The sequence below is a fragment of the Astyanax mexicanus genome, chromosome 14 (assembly GCF_023375975.1).
Source record: "Astyanax mexicanus isolate ESR-SI-001 chromosome 14, AstMex3_surface, whole genome shotgun sequence".
Lineage (NCBI taxonomy): Eukaryota > Metazoa > Chordata > Actinopteri > Characiformes > Acestrorhamphidae > Astyanax > Astyanax mexicanus.
Window position 1 is genome coordinate 16593051 of NC_064421.1, and position 18763 is coordinate 16611813.

The window sequence follows — 18763 nt, forward strand, 5'->3', positions numbered from 1 at the left end:
GGCGAGCACTGAGGCACGCTGTGTTACCATTTTTGCAATAAAACTTAAATTATTTAATTACACCTTTCAAAATATAATTTAGCAAAAAAGATGTATTCAACCTAACCTGGCAGCAATATGGACATGGCAAAAAAAATACATTAAATCAGAGAAAACTATAAATGTACAAAAATGTACAAAAACTATTTTTTTAGGTCAACATTCCTCTATATTTGTAATAATCTTGAAAAATACATATTGTCACACAGTGTTTGTATGAAATTTTATCTACACTACACTGTGAACACCTAAAGCACAACACATTGATATTGACCCAATATTGAACATCATAATCAAAGCAGACCTTATCTATACTACAGAACATTGTATTCAAATGTGATCCATTAGATAAAAACTGGAAGCTGCACCTCAAAGCTCTGACAGAGCAGGATGGAAGATGGAGGGAGGAGACAGAACACATCAAAGGATAAGTGCATGCTGCAATGAATCATGCCAGTTTCCTCAGCCCTGCAGCAAAACCAAAAGGGAAACCCTACTGCTCTACAAGTCAATGTTTCCAGACCTGCCCTGGTAAAAATATATCCATATATACTGTACGTCTCCAGAAGCTCCTTCTAATTTGTGAACTCAGCCACTTTAAGGTGCACCCGTTCTTGACACAAGCAATTCAGTGACACGCACACAGCCTCCATAATCTACATACGAAAAGATTTGACAATAGAAAAGAACAAGTATCTGAAGAAGATACTGTATATACTGGATTACCCCAAGGTCACTATGCTCAATGCCCAGAATCAATGCCCAAAGCTAGAGTGGTATAATAGTGATTTAAATGGTCATTCGTGTGAGTAAACATTTTTATCTATATAATGTTATATATGTGATGTTATACGTTTCTGTCTGAAATTGACAGAGGTGGTAAGTAATGAATTACATTTACTCAAGTTACTGTAGTTAAGTAGATTTTATGAGTAATTTGTAATTAAGTAGTTTTTAAAATAGGTCATTTTACTTTTACTCAAGTACATTTTGACACAAGTAATTTACTTTGCTACATTGGAAAACTCCCAATTACTGAGTAACACTTTTATGGTTTGGTCTGAACAAATACTGCCTGAAAGGTCCAAATTATTATGTGGAATAATAGTTCATTAAAAACTATTTAATTTATGATTTGTTTTTACTTTTTTACATCAAATAATTAAAAGTAATTATGTAACTTTTATTCAAAATAAATCTTAAATTGAGTACTTTTTTACTTTTACTTGAGTAGATTTTTAAATGGGTACTTTTACTTTTACTTAAGTAGAATTTTAGCAAAGTAAAGGTACTTTTACTTAATTACAATTTTTCTGTACTTTTTCCACCTCTGGAAATTGATGTAGCAGTTGTTGATTGCTGGATTTTTGTATTCTATTATGAGAGCAAACACATTCACATGGGCCCAAGCAATGAGCACTATTATGGAGCAAGTAGGTCAAAATGATTTTATCCATGGAAATATTTTAGCGTAGCCTTTTTTATAATAGAGGTGGGGTCTCAAAAGATGATTTTAGAAATGTCCTGAAATGTCCTGAATGCTGATGTAGTATGTAAGTTGGAGTTGCATTTATATCCCAGAGCTAATCAATTAAAATCAGTACCTGGTCTAAATAATGATTTTGTGTGTCACTATAAATGTTGCAAAATGTTCTTATAACATTGTCTGTTAGCTAAAAAGATTTTTTTTTTTTAACTGACTCAAACAAATCGTGAAATCATAGTGAAAACTTATACAAGAAGTTTTCCTTTTGTGTAGACAATTTCCATATTACCAGGCAAATAACCATCTCTGCATTTAAATGGCTGTTTGAATGTAATAAATAACATTTAAAGGGGCTTTTTCTAAAAGTACAGTGTAAACCTTAGAATGCTTAAATTCTTAAAAAAAAAAATCAACAAAACATGTCATCTGAAGAGATATGTCCAAATATTTGCATTCAGTTGTATTGTGTTAATGAGGGAAATAGATTCATAAAAATCTATTGAACTAAATTTGTGCATTGGTTGTATATGCGTGCACAAGATTTGTAAAAAGCAGTAGTTTATTCAGCGGTTTTACAAATGATACGACTCTTTCTCAGTAATCCAAACCCCTGTAGTGGGCTCTGGTGGCAGCCACAAGAGTTCCTAGGAGAAAACTTCAGCGGTTTTAACAAGAAAATTCCAGAGAATTCTTGTGCACCCTCAGATAAAAAAAAAAAAACAGGGGCGGAATTATTTACTTAACCAACTATGCAAATTCAGGTCATGTCTAAAAATCACTTTTTGAGGCCCACATCTATTAGGAACATGAATAAACAGAAAACTCTAGTTTTGCCAGACCGTCATTGGTTTTAACAGGGGGCCCAGCTTACACAGAACATATAGGAACGGTACATGAATACTAACATTATAGGATTGAATGTTAACTGGAACTGATACTAACCAACAATTTTTTTTTAGCTGGGCAGTTTGGGCCTTAAATACATTTTTTTTCTTTTTTAAGAAGGTGCTGTAAAATACATAAAATGTGATATCTATCATGTGTTATGTAACCCTGTGAGGTAAAGGACATGCAAAGGTAATGCAAGTGTCCATTAAGCTCGCTGGGTCCTGCTAATGCTCCAGTAGCAATTTTGAGAAGAGTGTGTGTATTTGATGTGCTAGCGCCCAGTAGGGATGCTACACTGTAAACCCATACGTTGTTTGAACTCAAATGATTTAAGTCTGTTTTACATAAAATTGGATATTTCTAAACAATACTCAACTAATGAGTGAGTTAAACATTTGTGGGCAAATAAACATTCAAACTGAGATCTTTGAGTTAAATCAACTTATAATAACTGAGTTTAGTCTGTTGCCATTGGCAGCTTCTTTTCCATTGGCTTCTGTCACAATCTATTTGCATACTGGGTGTGTCCAACAGTTTCTGACTAACACTCACCATCAGTGTGTAGTCATTCCCTCCTGGCCTACCTTATAGAAATAAATCAACTTCCCCTTTAGTTTTAATAACTTGATGTTTTAATTTATGTTAACTCAAGTTTCATTCCCCATTACTTAAAAAAATTGAGCAAACCAGCTGCCTTAAAAAGTTAAGATATAAAAAAAATAAAAAAAGTTAAATCAACTTCCCCTTTAGTTGTAATAACTTCATGTTCTAAGTTGTAATAACTTAAGTTTTTATTACCCATTACTTAACTTTTTTAAGGCAACCGGTTTCCTCAATTTTTTTAAGTAAATTCAACTTATCCGGTCTTACAGTGTAGATGAGGCTGGTAGCCAGCATGCTAATGCTGCTGAGCTGTGAACAAGCTGTGAAGCTTGAACAATAAAGCATAAAACAATAATAGCAAGTCATTAAAAACATCTATAAACCTCTGGCAGATGTCCACTTTAAGAAAGCAGAGAATCCGTCCAGATCTTGTGGCATTCTTCATTTGCTTTTACATGTACAATCTTTTTCAGCCCTCTTCTATTAGGAAACACTGTCATTACTTCAATTCCTTCTGCAGAGACGTTGCAGAAGGTAGCCCAAGTTCAAGGGTGTGTTCTGCAAGCAAACACGCATCTTCACAAGAGGCTTTGACTCATGTGAAGGATGGTATTTGAGGGCTTATGTGGGAGAATAGGTAAATGACACAGTAAGAGCTCATCATAGAGGTACTGTCACTATGGTTAGGGAATTTCCTCTGTAATTACCTCTGCAATCTCTCTGCACCTGGAGACGACGCTTAGCAAACCGGCTACCTTACTGCAACCACTGGAATGTAAACAGGGGACCATTGAAGGCTTCCTCTAAGAAAGAGTTTACAACAGAACAAAATGGCTGAAGGCCCTGACTTAGACATGGCTGAAGGACGTAGAGGAGCTCGTCCGAATCCCGCTGGCTTTGGATGTTAGATTCCAGGTGAATACCACATTTCTGAGGTCCACCAGTTAAAACTACAAACGCTAGAGCAGCCTTTGTAATTACATACACAGAAAAGACCAGCTATATATTTGTGAATGACGGCAGCAATTATCGAATGTAATGGAACTATGAGTTGTACAGGGTCAATGGACCTGAAGGGCCTGTAGCAATCTCCTCTACTGAAAGCACAGCTGTGCACAGGCCCGAGTGAAGTAAGGCAGGAGCTTTTGCAAGAGCGGCCTGTAATGCAGAATGAGAGAGGAGTTTCCACACTCACTGGCTCATGCAAAGTTTAAACACTTAAGCAATGAAAACAAACAATTAAACTAGCAAGGGTCTAATACCCTCACCGGCAAGAGGCCATGTTGTTCTGGTGCCGCGCTCCAAGCCCAGCGCTTGCATGCGTATAAATTAACTTGTTGCCTCCTGAAGTAAATAAAAATACCAACATTTGGCCACTGCCTCTGCAGCGCAGCAATTTTGGGTCTATGATTTCCTTGCACTGTGGTCAGGCCCCTATGGTGCAAATGCAGTCCAGATGAGATCCTGGTTCATGGTTATGAGCTAAATGAGAGGCTTCGGGACAAATTCCCTCCATCAAACTCCTGTGCCCAAAATCAGGCCCTGCTGGAGCTCCAGCAAGGCCAGTGGTCTCTGCACATGTGCAGCCCTGGGTCACATGACAGATGGAAGAAGGAAAGGTGGAGGGGAAGAAAAGGAAGAGAGAGGAGGCACTTCTAATCACTCTTGGAAATGAAAAGCAGCAAGAGAGGTCTCTTTGGAACAATGCCACAGAAGAACCACGGTTGGGGCTCGAATGAACTCTTCTTTTGAAGAGTCATTTTTTGTAAATGAACAAGTGTGAAGAGCCTTTTCTTCTTTGAGCTAAAAAAAAAAACTCAGCTGAACCACAGCTGTGTTCAAACTGCAGGCAAATCAGATTTCTGCCTAAACTTATATCTCTATGGATTAGATGTAGTCATTGTTTGTTGCTTTACAAGTGACGCAACATACACTTTCAGATCGGATTTGAGAGTCCAGAGTGTCCAGACTGCAACAGTTCAAGTCCAATTGTAGTTGCATTTCAAACCACCTTAAATGTAGTTTGTATCCAATTATCTCCAGACTATCAAAAAGCAATCTCGATACAATGACAAAAAATGGATTTGGTCTGGCAGGTTGAATGTAGTGCAATGTCCCAACCAAAAACTATTAAGGAACTATTAAGAATGGCACAATCTTATTTCTCTTTTCTACCCCTACCCCTTGTTTTGGAGTGAAATCCTTCCTCTAAGAATTGGAACAACTCTTGAAGGTTTTGAGATTCGCCAATAAACAATAAATAAATAAATAAATAAATAAATAATACTGCTTCATTATCAGGCTACTAGCAGTGGTCCATAGGTTACCCTGCCAGGCTGATGTGGTAGCGATGAAGCGCTAAAGTTCAGCAACCTAGCTGCTGGTTAACTAGTTAACTTTAGGGCATCATATGTCTTTTGAAATTGAGACATCCTACCCCAGGTATGAACATGCAAAACATAGGGATTGGGCTAAGTGGTAAAATGAGATTGGGCCCAGAATTTGTCAAGACTAGCATTTAGTCCTGGGCATGTGTATTATACAATAATACCTACAGTAGATTAACCCTTTTAGACCCTGTATCCATTACAATGGACATGTAATTTCTTTATTATAAGATATTTCGTTGCACATAACACTATTTGAGAGCTGTTGTCCACCAAAAAAAACAGTAAGGCAAAGTAACAGCTAATGTTTACTAATTTTAGTGATTTAGAACACTTTTTAATCATTTGTAATTTGGATAGTTTATGAAATCAAAAAGTCAGAATGAAATATAAATTATTACACACAAGCTTTCAATGCAATGGAAATAAAAAAAACTTTTATATTTTATTTAATTGGATTAATTGGTTAGTTGGATTAATTTATTATGTAGATTTTACAGTATAATATTAGTGTCTTCTATTCTGTGCATTACAGACAAAAAAAAAACATTCTTACATTTTTTCCCCATTACTGTAGATTATTCAGGTCTGAAAGGGTTAAGGCTAAGGAGCTGACCAGAAGACTTTGTTAAATAATGAATGATTCAAGTCAAGTGAGAGAGAAAATCTATCACAATCTATATAATTTAGTAGATAAATTGTAAAAATGTTATTAAGAGGTGTATGATGTAATTTTTTAAAAGAGAAAATTAAATCAAATGAATATACTATTTTTAGACACCACAACCCCAGTTTCTGCCATTGCCACAGTAAGGAATCCAGTACTTTTCCCCTCTGAACTACTTTGTTTACATCAAAATGACTAAATTACTTAGATATTCTGAAAAAATAAGGAGGAAAATTGTTGGAATTCCCCATAGAAGATCATTAAAATTTCTGTTCCTCAGGTCAGGGCAATAACATTGCATGAGAAGCAGACAGTTCCCACTGAAGTTGGCCTGGGACCAAATAAAAGCAGATGATTATCTGTTGTGCCATCAGACCGGAGGAGTGCTCTTTGAGCAGCAGCTGGGAAGTTCCTGTGCCCTTATCTCAGCCATTAAACATAGTCTCAACACAAATTATGAACCATAAAGATGGCCATCTTCACCACCTTATCTCTGGAATGTTGCAGGCATTCAGCGCATTAAAACAGTAATGCATGTTTCACGACCCCGATCAAACTCCTTACAGCACTTACTAATCAATCAGTTACGTCACGCATCACTTCCAGTGGTTTAATTCTGGGCTGGAGAGAGCAGCACGTTTCCAGCAGATGCTGAGTGTACACAGTGGGTTGTCCAGCCTGCACCTTGATAGGTAGGGTGTGTCAGTTCCTCAACATCTGTAAACCATACACTCTGATTTGAAGGCGGAAGGAGTGACCATGTGCTGCACGGCGTACCGGAGATATCAGCTACATACTGTTACTGACCTTCTAGTGAACTTTAAACATCTTTCCTTAAACACTCATTCACTCTTAAAAAAATAGAGTGCACTACAAAGAGGGATTTGGGCAAGTGCCTATATGGACCACTGTTGGTACCATAGACAACTGCTTAGAAACTGGTAACTTCATGTACCTTGAGTATCAGGATTACATATAAATGAGGCCAATCCAGTCCATTTAAAACAGATGCAAATCTAATTGCTCAAATAAGTCCGGGTAACAATTTTTTAATACTATAGTGTATATTGTGTTAGAAAATCTATACATTATACAATAAAATGTGTTGATCATACATACAATGAAATATACTAAATACACTATAAAAAGGCACTAGGGATGTGCCATATTGTATCGTACACATTAATACTGCAAACGATTTTGACATGATAAAAAACGTAATATTGTGATAATATCAATGTTCTTAAAAGTCTATTTTTTTATTTGTTTTGCTACTGTATACTGTATTTGTTTTTTAATTGTTTGTTTACAGTTAATATGCATTCACTAAATATGCTGCACTTTACTTTTGTGGTCTATTTTTGTTGTTTTTTTGTTTCTGCTATTTTATTATACTCTTATTATTTACACAAAATCAGGGTCTTGGTAAGTTACTGTTTATAGTAAAAAAAATAGTCAAAGATTTAAAGATTTGTTTTTGTTTGTTTGATTCTACTGAGTGCATGAAACTTATATGTATAGTAAATAAACTTTTAATATTTATTTTGTTACAGTGAAATAATCTTGAAATTCTTGAAATTAAAGAATAAAGAATAGAGTTTTTTCGTATCACCAAGAATTATCGCAAAAATACCCTGAAATATTATGATATTATTTGAGGGCCATTTCACTCAACCTTCAACCCACTCAAATATATATATATTTTTTTAGCAAACAGCCCCTAGCAGTATCACTTAGGCCCAAACTGGGCTATAACACTGCTTAAAGAACCCAATGTAGCACCTTTTTAAAAGTGTATGCTAAGATGTTTAATACCCAGTCAAGAGGAGCATGTTCCATTTTAACAAAAGCAATAATTGAGATACAGAAACGTCCCATATACTTGCTTTTATAACCAATGGGGAAGTGGAGTTGTCTTGTTTTACTAAGTAGAATTTTTTTATTTCGTTTCGTAATATATATATTTTACTTTTATTTTACTGTCAATAAGAAACATTGATGTTCCATAGAGTGAGTCAGCCAAGTATTATTAGCCATCTTTCCTGTGCTCTCTGTAGAATTCAAAACATTCTTCTACATATTTACGTCAACCTTTACTGCCGCTGAGCACCAATAAATCTTGGTAAAGACTCTGGACAAGAGCTGTTTATTATTTTCTCATACATTTTTGACATTTGAGTTCAAGTAAATGAGAAGTGGGAGGTTGCACCAGTTTTCTTGAACAAGTAAAAAAAAAACAAAAAAACAACCAACCATCCAAAAAAGAAAAAAAAAATCAGGACAGATGTTGGGAAATGGTTAAATGCTATAGTGTTTTACCTCCAGCAGCATGAGAATATTTTGGACAAGTAAATGACAAGGAACCTTGCTTCTTTAACAGTGTCCCCCTCCCTTTCAACCCTTGCAAAACCATTCGTGGCATAATCAGGGCATTAAATTAACTCTTCTACCATCTTGTGAACAATATAGATTCATTTAGGGAGACTGGGGAGGCTTTACTAAGACTTCACTATGGCCCAAACACATTTCAAACTTTTGCCCTACCACTTACCCTTTCACTTTGTGCAATCACACCTAGGGGTTTAGGGAGCTCCAATTCTCGTTGGGATAGGGGAGTAGGGTGAAGCATTATGGCTACATTTATTTATTTATGGCCCTCCTGATTTTTCTTCCAAACAATTTGTTACAATAAAAAATCCACAGGCAAGATGGCTGCACAAGTGACCGAAGAGACCCACCAATGTTGTGCTTTCTTTGTTCAAAAATATGATAACCACCCTTTCTTATTAACAAGAATAAACATTGCTAGTATAGTTCAGATACATTTCACATTCCACCTTAAATGATGCAGCAGTTACATTCAGTTACAACTGCGGCTCCTGCATGATTTACGGTGGAACAGGCAAATTATCTGAACAAAAAATAGTGAATGTCTAGCTAACTTCAGCTCCCTATCACAAATGAATAAGGAGTGGCCATAAACAGGTGACAGGGTTGCCTTCAGAGCATCGCTAACAGTTTTGACAACGTATCACAGTGTCCCTTTTCTTAGAGGGAGGATTTCAACACTTAAGAGTGAAAACAAGGGGTTGGTTACAATTGAGAAATGGGATTGGGTCTATAAAGGGGAATGGATTAGCCTTTGGGAAACCCATGCATCAGAATGAGAAGGACATATAGTAACTGTCTGTAAGGCTATTGATAGATTTCATAGGCTCGCACTGTAGACCTCACGCACACCAACAGTTCCAAAGTTCCTGAGCATTCAGTGTCAACTACCTGTCACATTGCTTCTAGATAAGTGCATTCACATTCACCACTGCTTCTCACTGCAGGAAAGGCCCAACTGGAGTGCATGCTTTTGGATTACTCAACTAACTGAACCAATTGGACTGGTTTCCCAGACAGGGATTAAGCCTAGTCGCAGAGCATACAGCACAGTGAATGGGGATTCTCCACTGGAAGAGATACTAGGTCTAGAGTCTAGGACTAGGCTTAATCTCTCTCTGGAAATCCAACCTATTCAGTGCTTCATGTGACACTAAAAAAAATTAAGGCAGATGGGACTGTCACTGAAACGCTTAACATTAGGTTTAAATCTTCATCAACTCACAATACACAAGCCTTGCTTTCCACTCTAGAAATGATAGGAGACACATAAACCAATCTATGGTGGTACGGTGTGTTGTGGATGTTTTACACATCTATATGTATATATATTTTTGCTTTGAGTACACATAAATAGATATATAAACTATTTAAACTATTCCCTAAAAGTGGTTATGCTAGAAATAAATACAAAAACAAAAAATCTGAGCTGTATACTTCATATGCGGAACTGTACTAGTTGAAATGTACATCAGAAAAATACATTAGCTGAACTCCAATTAAAAATATTTATTTTCCCATTAATGGACATAAATATAGCTTTATATACTTTGTTTCCAAAATATGTGTTTTTACTTTAGCATAAATAAAAGTGTAGTACTGGGTCATAAAGTGTCTTCGCAAAAAAAAAAGTCTCTGCTTAAGGTCCATCAGCGGCACCCACAGCCTTCCACCACCATGTCCTGGTAGTTTTTCAGGATCACCCGCTCGTACTCGTCCAGGTAGAGCAGGGACACGGGGCTCAGGTCTGTGGGCACGCAGCAGGCCTTGGGAATGTTTGTGTTCACTGAGTTCACCAGCGTCTGTACTATCGCGTGGTTTGTGGAGTTGAGGTGGTCTGCCAAAGGGAAGGGGCATTCTCCTTGGCAGTAAAAGGCGTGGTAACCTGGAGGAGCCACTATCCAGTCATTCCAGCCCACGTCGCTGAAGTCCACATAGAGGGAATGCCTCCTACAGTTGGCTTTGTGCTTCTTCTTCGGCTTGTTGATCCTCGCTTGCCGCTTCTGCCGGCTGTGGAGCACATGTCCTTTCCCGTCGTGGCTGAACGTCACCAGCAGAGGCCTCATCTGTGGCCACGAGTCCTCGCTGTCATGCAGCGATCTGCTGACTCGGACGTGCTTCTTGTAGTCCCCGTCTGCGTCTTCCGGGTGAACCACTTCCACCACAAAGCCGTGGTTGGCGTGGTCCTCGGCAGTCCACCGCGAGACGGCCGGACTTACGTCAAAGCTCTCCCACTTGCTCAGGCTGTGCTGCACCAACCTGGTGTCTAGGAGTCTCGTAATGGGCTCTTTCAAAGGACGCCCAGGCTTCATGATCTCATAGATGTTAATGCGATGGCGCCCAGCGAGGCTGCTGCTGTTGCTGCTGCTCCTGCTATTGGTGGCCGCCATGACCTGCTCCCTGTAAATCCTCAGCTCGGCTGAAGTGACAAACTCCTCTCCAGGGATGGAGCTCAGATTGAAGAGGAACCTTTGAGTCGTCTTTCTGCCATGACTCAACAGCTGCTCTGTAGATTCTGAAAAATATGGAGGAAAAAGAGATGAAAACAAGTTTAATATTTATTTATCTTATAATGAAGGCCCTACTAAAATAAAACCCAACAGAAAAGATAGAAAGAGAGAGAAATATCACATCATTTTTTGCCTCAAATTATTAAGAAATACATATAAAAATCTGTCTTCATGATACAAAGAAACAAAGAGATACAAGGTGATTTGAGACCCTTCAAGTAATGCACTTAATTACAGGAACTTTGAATATTTGCCAGTTCTTGCAGTGCATCCCAAGTCTGTGTTTACAGTCACAGAGAAAGCGTGACCTCTTGCTAGTGACACTATCTTCATTACAATAACACAAATGCAGCTTGACCTCCCTCTGGACTCCTAATGTTTAATTCCTCCATGTTCCCTGTGTCAAATCCACCAAAACTGGTTCAAAGACATTTCCAAATTGTAATTCCTCAGCTCAAAATGCATTTCTTTTATTCAGAGACTCATATGTAACTATTTTAAGTTGCTATAGTAATTAAATACAATATTAAATATTAAGACAAATGCATTTCTATTGAAAGGCAAATAATATTCACCTGTTTTCAGATTATTTCAGGCAGAAATGTGTTTTAAGGGTAGTCTCATAAGTACATTTCGTTAAATAAACATATCTCTACTATTATCTGATTATTTTACCTACTTTAAGAGGCACAGTTGTATCTAAAGGACTGTGTATCTAAAAAGTTTCAAATTTGAGTGGATTTTAAAACTTTCGTTTTTTACAGTGTGTGTTCTTTTGCGAAGGTTTGCGAAACCTTCAGATGTTTCTGATCAAAACAAATCAAGCTTTTATTTCATTTAGTTCAAAGGCACTTCTGAAAAACAATTCTTAAGCCTTTCTTTTAATTGAAAGACTATATGGATTGTCTAGGTAATACATTTGCAGAAAGTAAAATGAATGCATGGTTTAATGGCAAATATCCACTTGTTTGCAAACTGCTTATTCTTCTTATTACACAGTTATGTTTGAACTGTGCAGTCACTTTAATATTTATTTATGTATATACGTATATATGCCTTATATATAATTTTGTCTTCTATTTATGCATGCTAAAGAACCTGACTGGGCTAAGAATTGGGAAGAGGTGTTCAGAGAGCAGAACAGAACAGAACATTTGTGTTTGTGAGTGGTTGCAGGAATGTGCTGCCCGTGTTCCTTCTCCTGCCCTGTTGGTGTTGGTGGCTGGCTGGCTGGCTACACCTGTTCCTTATTTTCAGTGAGGACACTGCGTTTTCTGCACAACCAAGATTGCGCAAACATCTCCATAAACAAAATGAGTTTTTTCTCTACCTATTTTCTCCCAGGATAAGTAGTAATTTAGATTGGTGTGTTTGTATCTTTACCATGGACCTCGACCTCACTCTACCGCCAACTTAATTTGCTATGTCACATGATTATAGTCCGCAGTGTGAAGAGCTCTCTCTTGTGAGGAATGAAGGTAATGCAATGTGAAAAGCATTATTGCATTTTTAGCAATAAATAAACAATAAAATATGATTTATCTTATAGCTCTACCTCCACCTTAATTTGCTATGTCACATGATCATAGTCTGCAGCATGAAGAGCTCCCTCTGCTGCACAGGTAATGCAGTTTGAGTTTGCATTTTTGCAACTTTTTGGATGTGTTTATCCAAAAAACTTGTATTGCGATAACAATAAAAATACAATTTATCTATTTATACAATTTGTCTCCAGAATAAAGAGATCTCTCTGCTGCATAAACATCTCTGGAAAAAAAATTAAGAGATCACTTGATTTCCTGAATCAGTTTCTCTGATTTTGCTATTTATAGGTATATGTTTGATTAAAATTAACATTGCTGTTTTTTTTTTTCTAAAAACTACAGACAGCATTTCTCCCAAATTCCAAATAAAAATATTGTAATTTACAGCATTTATTTGCAGAAAATGAGAAATGGCTGAAAAAAAAACAAAATAATGCAGAGCTTTCAGACCTCAAACAATGCAAAGAAAACAAGTTCATATTCATAAAGTTTTAAGAGCTCAGAAATCAATATTTGGTGAAATAACCCTGGTTTTTGATCATAGTTTTCATGCATCTTAGCATGTTCTTCTCCACCAGTCTTACACACTGCTTTTGGATAACTATATGCCCCTCCTGGTGCAAAAAGTCAAGCAGTTTAGCTTAATTTGTTGGCTTGTAATCATCCATCTTCCTCTTGATTATATTCCAGAGGTTCTTAATGTGGTAAAATCAAAGAAACTCATCACAAGAGGTCTCTTAATTTTGTCCTGAGCTGTATGTAATGCAATTTGATTTCAATTATTGCAGTTTTGGGGATTTTTGGTTTATCATGGAAACTCATATCATGATAACAATAAAAATATGATTTATCGTACTGCCCTAGTATGCAGCATGTAGAGCTTTCTCTTTTGATGCAATTATTATTTTCGCACTTTTATCTTGATCCCTATGAAAATATAATGTATTGTACTGACCTTGTTTATATTATTAACACTAACGCGATAGTTTTTTTTTTTTTTTTCAATTTCTGCTCGCTTACCATCATGGTGAAAGCTTCTTATGGTGTTCGCGCGGCTGGCGGACTTCTCGGACTCTCTCCCGAGCGCGCGCCTGCTCGCGCCGTGCTTTGGCTCCGCGTTGGCGGAGTACGCAGTGAACAGGTCCAGCATGTAGCGCGGAACCACGGCGGACCTGCTGGGGGTGGGCCTCTGCTTGAGGCCGAAGAGGCTGAGGAGTCGCGCCTCGAAGGTGCTGAGGGTGTCCTGCGACAAGGGCGCAGCGTATCTCCTGCGGCCCGGCTCGGGCACGAGCCCCGCGGAGCCCCCGAGACGCGCGTAAGCCAGTAGCAGCAGCAGGAGGGGCAGCGCGCGGCGCAGCGCGGCGGAGCGCATGGTCACCCAGCGCCCGGTCGGTCAAGACCTGGGGGCTGGTGGCGCTTAATCACACGGGCACGGGCAGAGGCGCGCGTCCACTTGGCGTCTCCGGTACCACTTAGCCATGTCCGTCACTGTGGGTCCTCCTCCTCCTTTATGTCCTTCTTCTTATTATTCTTCTTCTAGCTTCTAAAGTTGGACCTCATCCTGCTCACGTCTGCTGGACGTTAACACGCAAGCGTATCGTAGACGGTTGGGACCCTAAGTCATAGTCCCAGATAAAGAACTGGAGAACCTCCTCAGCAGGTTCTAACCAAGCACTCGCAGTCTGTCCATCAGTAGAGGAAGATAAGATGTAGAAGCCTCCACTGAAGAATCAATCCAGATTGTACCAGAAGTTGTAGTCTACCTTCACCACCTTGTCCAATCGAGTCCAACTGTGTTTTGAGACCTTGAGTGCTGTGGTGGGTGTATGCAGTATGCGCGCGTAAACGTGTGTGCGTACGCGCGTGCCCTAACTACGTGCACGCACTGCTAGCTCCAGAGGAGAAAGTCCAGCAGAAGAACTCCAAACTCTTCAGAACTCAGCTGCCCAGCACCAGTAATTGGCTACTTCCTTTCAAATCATTGCTGGTTCCATCTCAGGGTCCTCCATCCAAAACATCCATCTCTGAGAGCTTCCCAAACGCATGGACCTCCTGAAGTCAAGTCAGAAGAGCAGCAGAAGGTCTGGTTTTCCTCCTATAGACAGATAGAGAGAGAAAGAGAGAGCTTGGTGGAGTCTGGTGTGCGCACTGTTCTCACTGACACTCTCTCTCCTTCTCTTCCTCTCTCCTTCTGCCCATGTGGCTTTTAGTGGCTCAGTGATGTCACGAATGAACACAGCGAGCAAAGAAGAAAAGAAGGAAGAAAAAAAAAAAAAAGAAAAGAAAATCAAACACCACCCTATCCATGCTGTCAAATAAGGATTAATAATGGTGTGGTGCTCGGGTTCCCAGTGGTTGAAACGGTACAGGTACATCCAACACATGAGATGACTGATGAAATTCCCTCCTCTCCCTTCATGATCCATTATCTCTCCTAAAAAGAAGCAAAAAAATACAGCTTACATATAAAGCCTTAGGATCATAAAATCCACCCTACCTTAAATACAGCAGAATTCAGCCAGAAATATTTATTTTTACTAACTCAATTGCTGCTGTGTTCCACTACAATAGACCAAATCTGGTTATAGAGCACCAACCAGTGGAGGGAATTGAGAAGTACATCTCCCACACCAGCACAGCACCACTGCAGGGTTCTTTAATCCTGGTCCTGGAGGGCCAGTGATCATTTTGGTCTCCTTAATCCTCAAGCCTCAAAATACTGCAAACCTCAGTTTCTCAATTATTCATCTTCGGTCCAAATGTTGAGGATTCCCAACAGAAACGGCCCTCAGCTTTTTTCTTTCTGTTGGCAGAGGTGGCCAAGTCTCATACTTAAGTACATAAAATTGAATATTTGTACTTTTATGTATGCAAGTAAAAATAGTAGAAGTATGATTTGTATTACTCAAGTAAAAAGCATGTCTTTAAACAGGGGCCTCTAATTTTTTTTATTCCCTTTTTATTAAAAATGAGAATAAATGTATACACACTTTGAGCTCAATTGAATTAAATTAAACAATTAAAAATACTAAAGTTCACTATTTTTCTATTTTGCTCTTTTAAAAATGTACTCCACCCACTTAAAATTAACAAACAATCCTCTCCTGTTTAACTGTGTTGGTGTTTAGGTATTTACTGGTGGTAAATATAGTTTATTCAGAAAACTTTTGACAGTGTTGACAGTCATTGTTGTCCTTATAGATTTGAAAACACCACGAGTGATTGAACTGTACTGGTATACTTGTAAACTGAGACTTTTCAGGGGCCATACCAACAGCAGTGCACACAGTAAGAGGCCTAAATGCATGTATAAAAGCAGCAATTTAAAATAAATTAATTAATAAATCAAACATGCAATCTCTGTAAAACTTGTCAAAAACAATTTAAGTTTTTTTTTTATTTTGTTATTTGCCACCTTTGCTTATTGGACTGACTGAACCTTGGATTTAAATTAACAAATGTCTAAAAATGGGATGAAGAATCTGAAACAAGGTAGGTTATTTTTTGTTTAAAAAAAGGCAAGTTTTTATTATTTTCCATTCGTAAAATACAAACAAACAAAAATGTAGCTCATCTGCAGCCGCATTCATCCACCACCATGTCCTCATAATGCCTGAGGACAACATTGTCATTATTGTCATAGTAAAGCATTGAAATAGGAGACAGTTTGACCGGGACGCAGCAGGGCTGAGGCGTCCCCTTTGGGTCAAAGGAGTGGACCAGGGTCTGCAGAATGGCGTGGTTAGTCCCATTCAGACTCTCACTAAGTGGAAAAGGACACTCTCCATGGCAGTAGTTGGCCACATAGCCCTGGGGCGCGATGATCCAGTCCTGCCAGCCGACGTCTCTGAAGTCGATGTAGAGGCGCCTGGGCTTGCACACATTGCTGGGGCTCACAGGCACATAGTAGGCACTTCTCTTCTTCCTCGATCTACACTGGTAAGGGTTCAGAGACACAACCACCAGTGACGTGACCAGTTCAGGGACCCCCACAAAACTAGAGTCATAGTCCACTGGGTCCAGCTGGTTGTCTAGCCGAGTAGACTGCAGAACAAGCACCAGCCCAAAGTTCTTGCCTGGCTTCCTCCACCATTCAGCCAGGTCGGTCAGGTTGAAGTGGACGGTAGTGCTGTGTGTGTAATGAACAGACTGGGAGAGCAGCAGTCTGCGGCTAGAGTCATGGCTCATGCCTTTCAGTGAGGTCCTCAAGACCTTGTAGAGGTGCATGCTGAAAGTATGCTGACCAACCTGGTGGGACAAGTGGGAAAGGTCTGGCTTGAACTTCAGCTCAAGCTGGGCAAAAGAAAGCTGCTCCACATCCTCCAGAACAGACATGTTGAAAAAAAGATGCTTCTCCACACCGTGGCTGATTGAGTCAGAAATGAGTCTACCTGTTGAGAAAGATAACAGATCATGTTCAATATTTATTCAATAAATAAATATAAAAATAAATAAATAAACAAACACCAATAATTTATATCATGTTACACAGGTAGGCAAATGCAAAGTATATGGATTCTGCTTAAAGACTCTTAACCCAGCAGGATGTGGTTGGCTAGCTAGGTGATCAAACCAATTCTCCCTGCTACACTAGGGATTGTAGCAAATATTGAGACTCCAGGTTCAAACTAATTTAAAATCCTGTATTTCTCAGAATATTTACTGACCAACAGTGGAAAAACAAACTAAAAACAATACAATGTTCCTATGCCTTTTTATCTTTGCTATTCTTTTTATAATGTATGATAAATGATACAAATACCAGTAATCATGCACATGTTTCATATATAAAAAAAAGTTTAAAACAAAACAAGAATGATTAAACTTGCATACATCTGTAAATAAAATCATTTTAGCAATATTTGATGACCTATTCAAGAAGTAAACCAATTAGAGGAGCAACTGACTAAGAACTATACACATATATAAAGAACTAGACTAATAGAAATTGACTAAGAATTTAAAATAAATAAATAAAATTATATATATATATTTTATTATAAAAAAAATAATAAAATAACTTGATTTAAAACATACATATATCCACACACACACTCCGCATAGCAAAGCAGCCGGCGCCAGAAGGCAGGCTATGCAGAGCTTAAGCTATGGTTATAGGATGTAAACAGTGCTTTTTAATAAGCTTCTTGTCTACTTTTTAAGTTATTAATGCCTCGTTTTAAATGTCAGGGCTCTCCGGATTCTAGCAATAAGTTGTGGAGCTTCTTTGAGCCATGATAACGGTGGAAAAAGCGATTTATTGTGGAAGATTTTGCCCCGTGTCACCCAGTCTGAAGGGTGTTTGGACAAATTGTTAATTTCTGGATCTCGGAGCGCTGTGGGAGAGCAGAGGTGTGCTATTCATCAATGTTAAGTACTTTTTATCATGTTTTACTAAACCAAAAGTCCATTTTACACCGGAGTTCTCCTTTAATGATGGGTTAATGGGGCACAGGGAGGTTTGTGGTGAGAACAGGGGCAGGGGCAGGGGCAGGAAGCTCACCTTGGTCCAGGACATATCTGACGATGTTGCCCCTCACTCCGTACTCCGGCACCGTGCACGGATCCGGGTCAGTATCCGGTCGCTTCTCGTCGGTTTTCTTGAAGATCCTCCACAGTAGTGAGGGCACAGGACCCCGAGCTGACGGCCTCGGCCGACTGGAAAGACCCAGAGAACTTAAAAACAGCTGCTCCTGAACCTGCACGTCCTCCGTGCTGTCAATAAGTCCAAACGAGCAGAAACACGACAGAAATAAAAGCCTAAAAACCGCCATAGTGAGCAGATACTGAACAGAGAACGCTAACGAGTCTGCCGGCTGCAGGCGTCCAGATTAATCATTTAAAAAGTGCGCCTGCGTGCGGTCTGACGTTTGATTGGCCGAGACAACGAAGGCGCGACGATTAGACAAGGAATAAATTGAATTGTTGTGCAAATTAGGAGCGTTTGAAGGTACGTGTGAACGGAGCTAAAAAAATCCAATTAGCCCATCACTTCCAGTTTGCTTTGACAGGGACAGACAGAGTAAAGGTCTAATTAGTTTATCCTTTTTATTTTTTTACCTTGGCTACCTTTATTCTTTGGCTTTACCTTTATTCTTGGTTTCATTGTGAGAACTGAGAGAGCTAGGTCAACATTAGGAATAAGGAACTTTTTTATCCTTCCCAGCTGGCAAACAACCAACCTTCAAGGGTGAAATGTGTTTGAAATATGGTAATGTCTATTGTTGTTTCAACAGCAAGAGTACCACGAG

At 38.8% G+C, this 18763-nt stretch overlaps 2 protein-coding genes across 2 annotated transcripts; both read right to left on the reverse strand.

The window, feature by feature from the left end:
* Positions 1 to 8200: 8200 nt before the first annotated feature.
* On the reverse strand, positions 8201 to 14781 carry bmp2a (bone morphogenetic protein 2a). The gene is made up of 2 exons (XM_007252060.4): positions 13533 to 14781; positions 8201 to 10973 (listed from the first exon to the last, which is right to left on the reverse strand). Exons 1-2 carry the CDS (start codon positions 13882 to 13884, stop codon positions 10108 to 10110), a joined length of 1218 nt encoding a protein of 405 aa, XP_007252122.1. The 5' UTR covers positions 13885 to 14781; the 3' UTR covers positions 8201 to 10107.
* A 1228-nt stretch (positions 14782 to 16009) lies between these two features.
* On the reverse strand, positions 16010 to 18390 carry gdf3 (growth differentiation factor 3). Its single transcript, XM_007252046.3, has 2 exons — positions 18016 to 18390; positions 16010 to 16903 (listed from the first exon to the last, which is right to left on the reverse strand). Exons 1-2 carry the CDS (start codon positions 18284 to 18286, stop codon positions 16083 to 16085), a joined length of 1092 nt encoding a protein of 363 aa, XP_007252108.3. The 5' UTR covers positions 18287 to 18390; the 3' UTR covers positions 16010 to 16082.
* Positions 18391 to 18763: the final 373 nt, after the last annotated feature.

Bases quoted from the DNA above. Each gene is read 5' to 3' on its own strand.
- gdf3 (XM_007252046.3), bottom strand. From the start codon at position 18,286: ATGGCGGTTTTTAGGCTTTTATTTCTGTCGTGTTTCTGCTCGTTTGGA. The intron at 16,904-18,015 runs GTGAGCTTCCTG...CTTTCTCAACAG, and splicing joins CAGATATGTCCTGGACCAAG to GTAGACTCATTTCTGACTCA.
- bmp2a (XM_007252060.4), bottom strand. From the start codon at position 13,884: ATGCGCTCCGCCGCGCTGCGCCGCGCGCTGCCCCTCCTGCTGCTGCTA. The intron at 10,974-13,532 runs GTAAGCGAGCAG...CATATTTTTCAG, and splicing joins AAGAAGCTTTCACCATGATG to AATCTACAGAGCAGCTGTTG.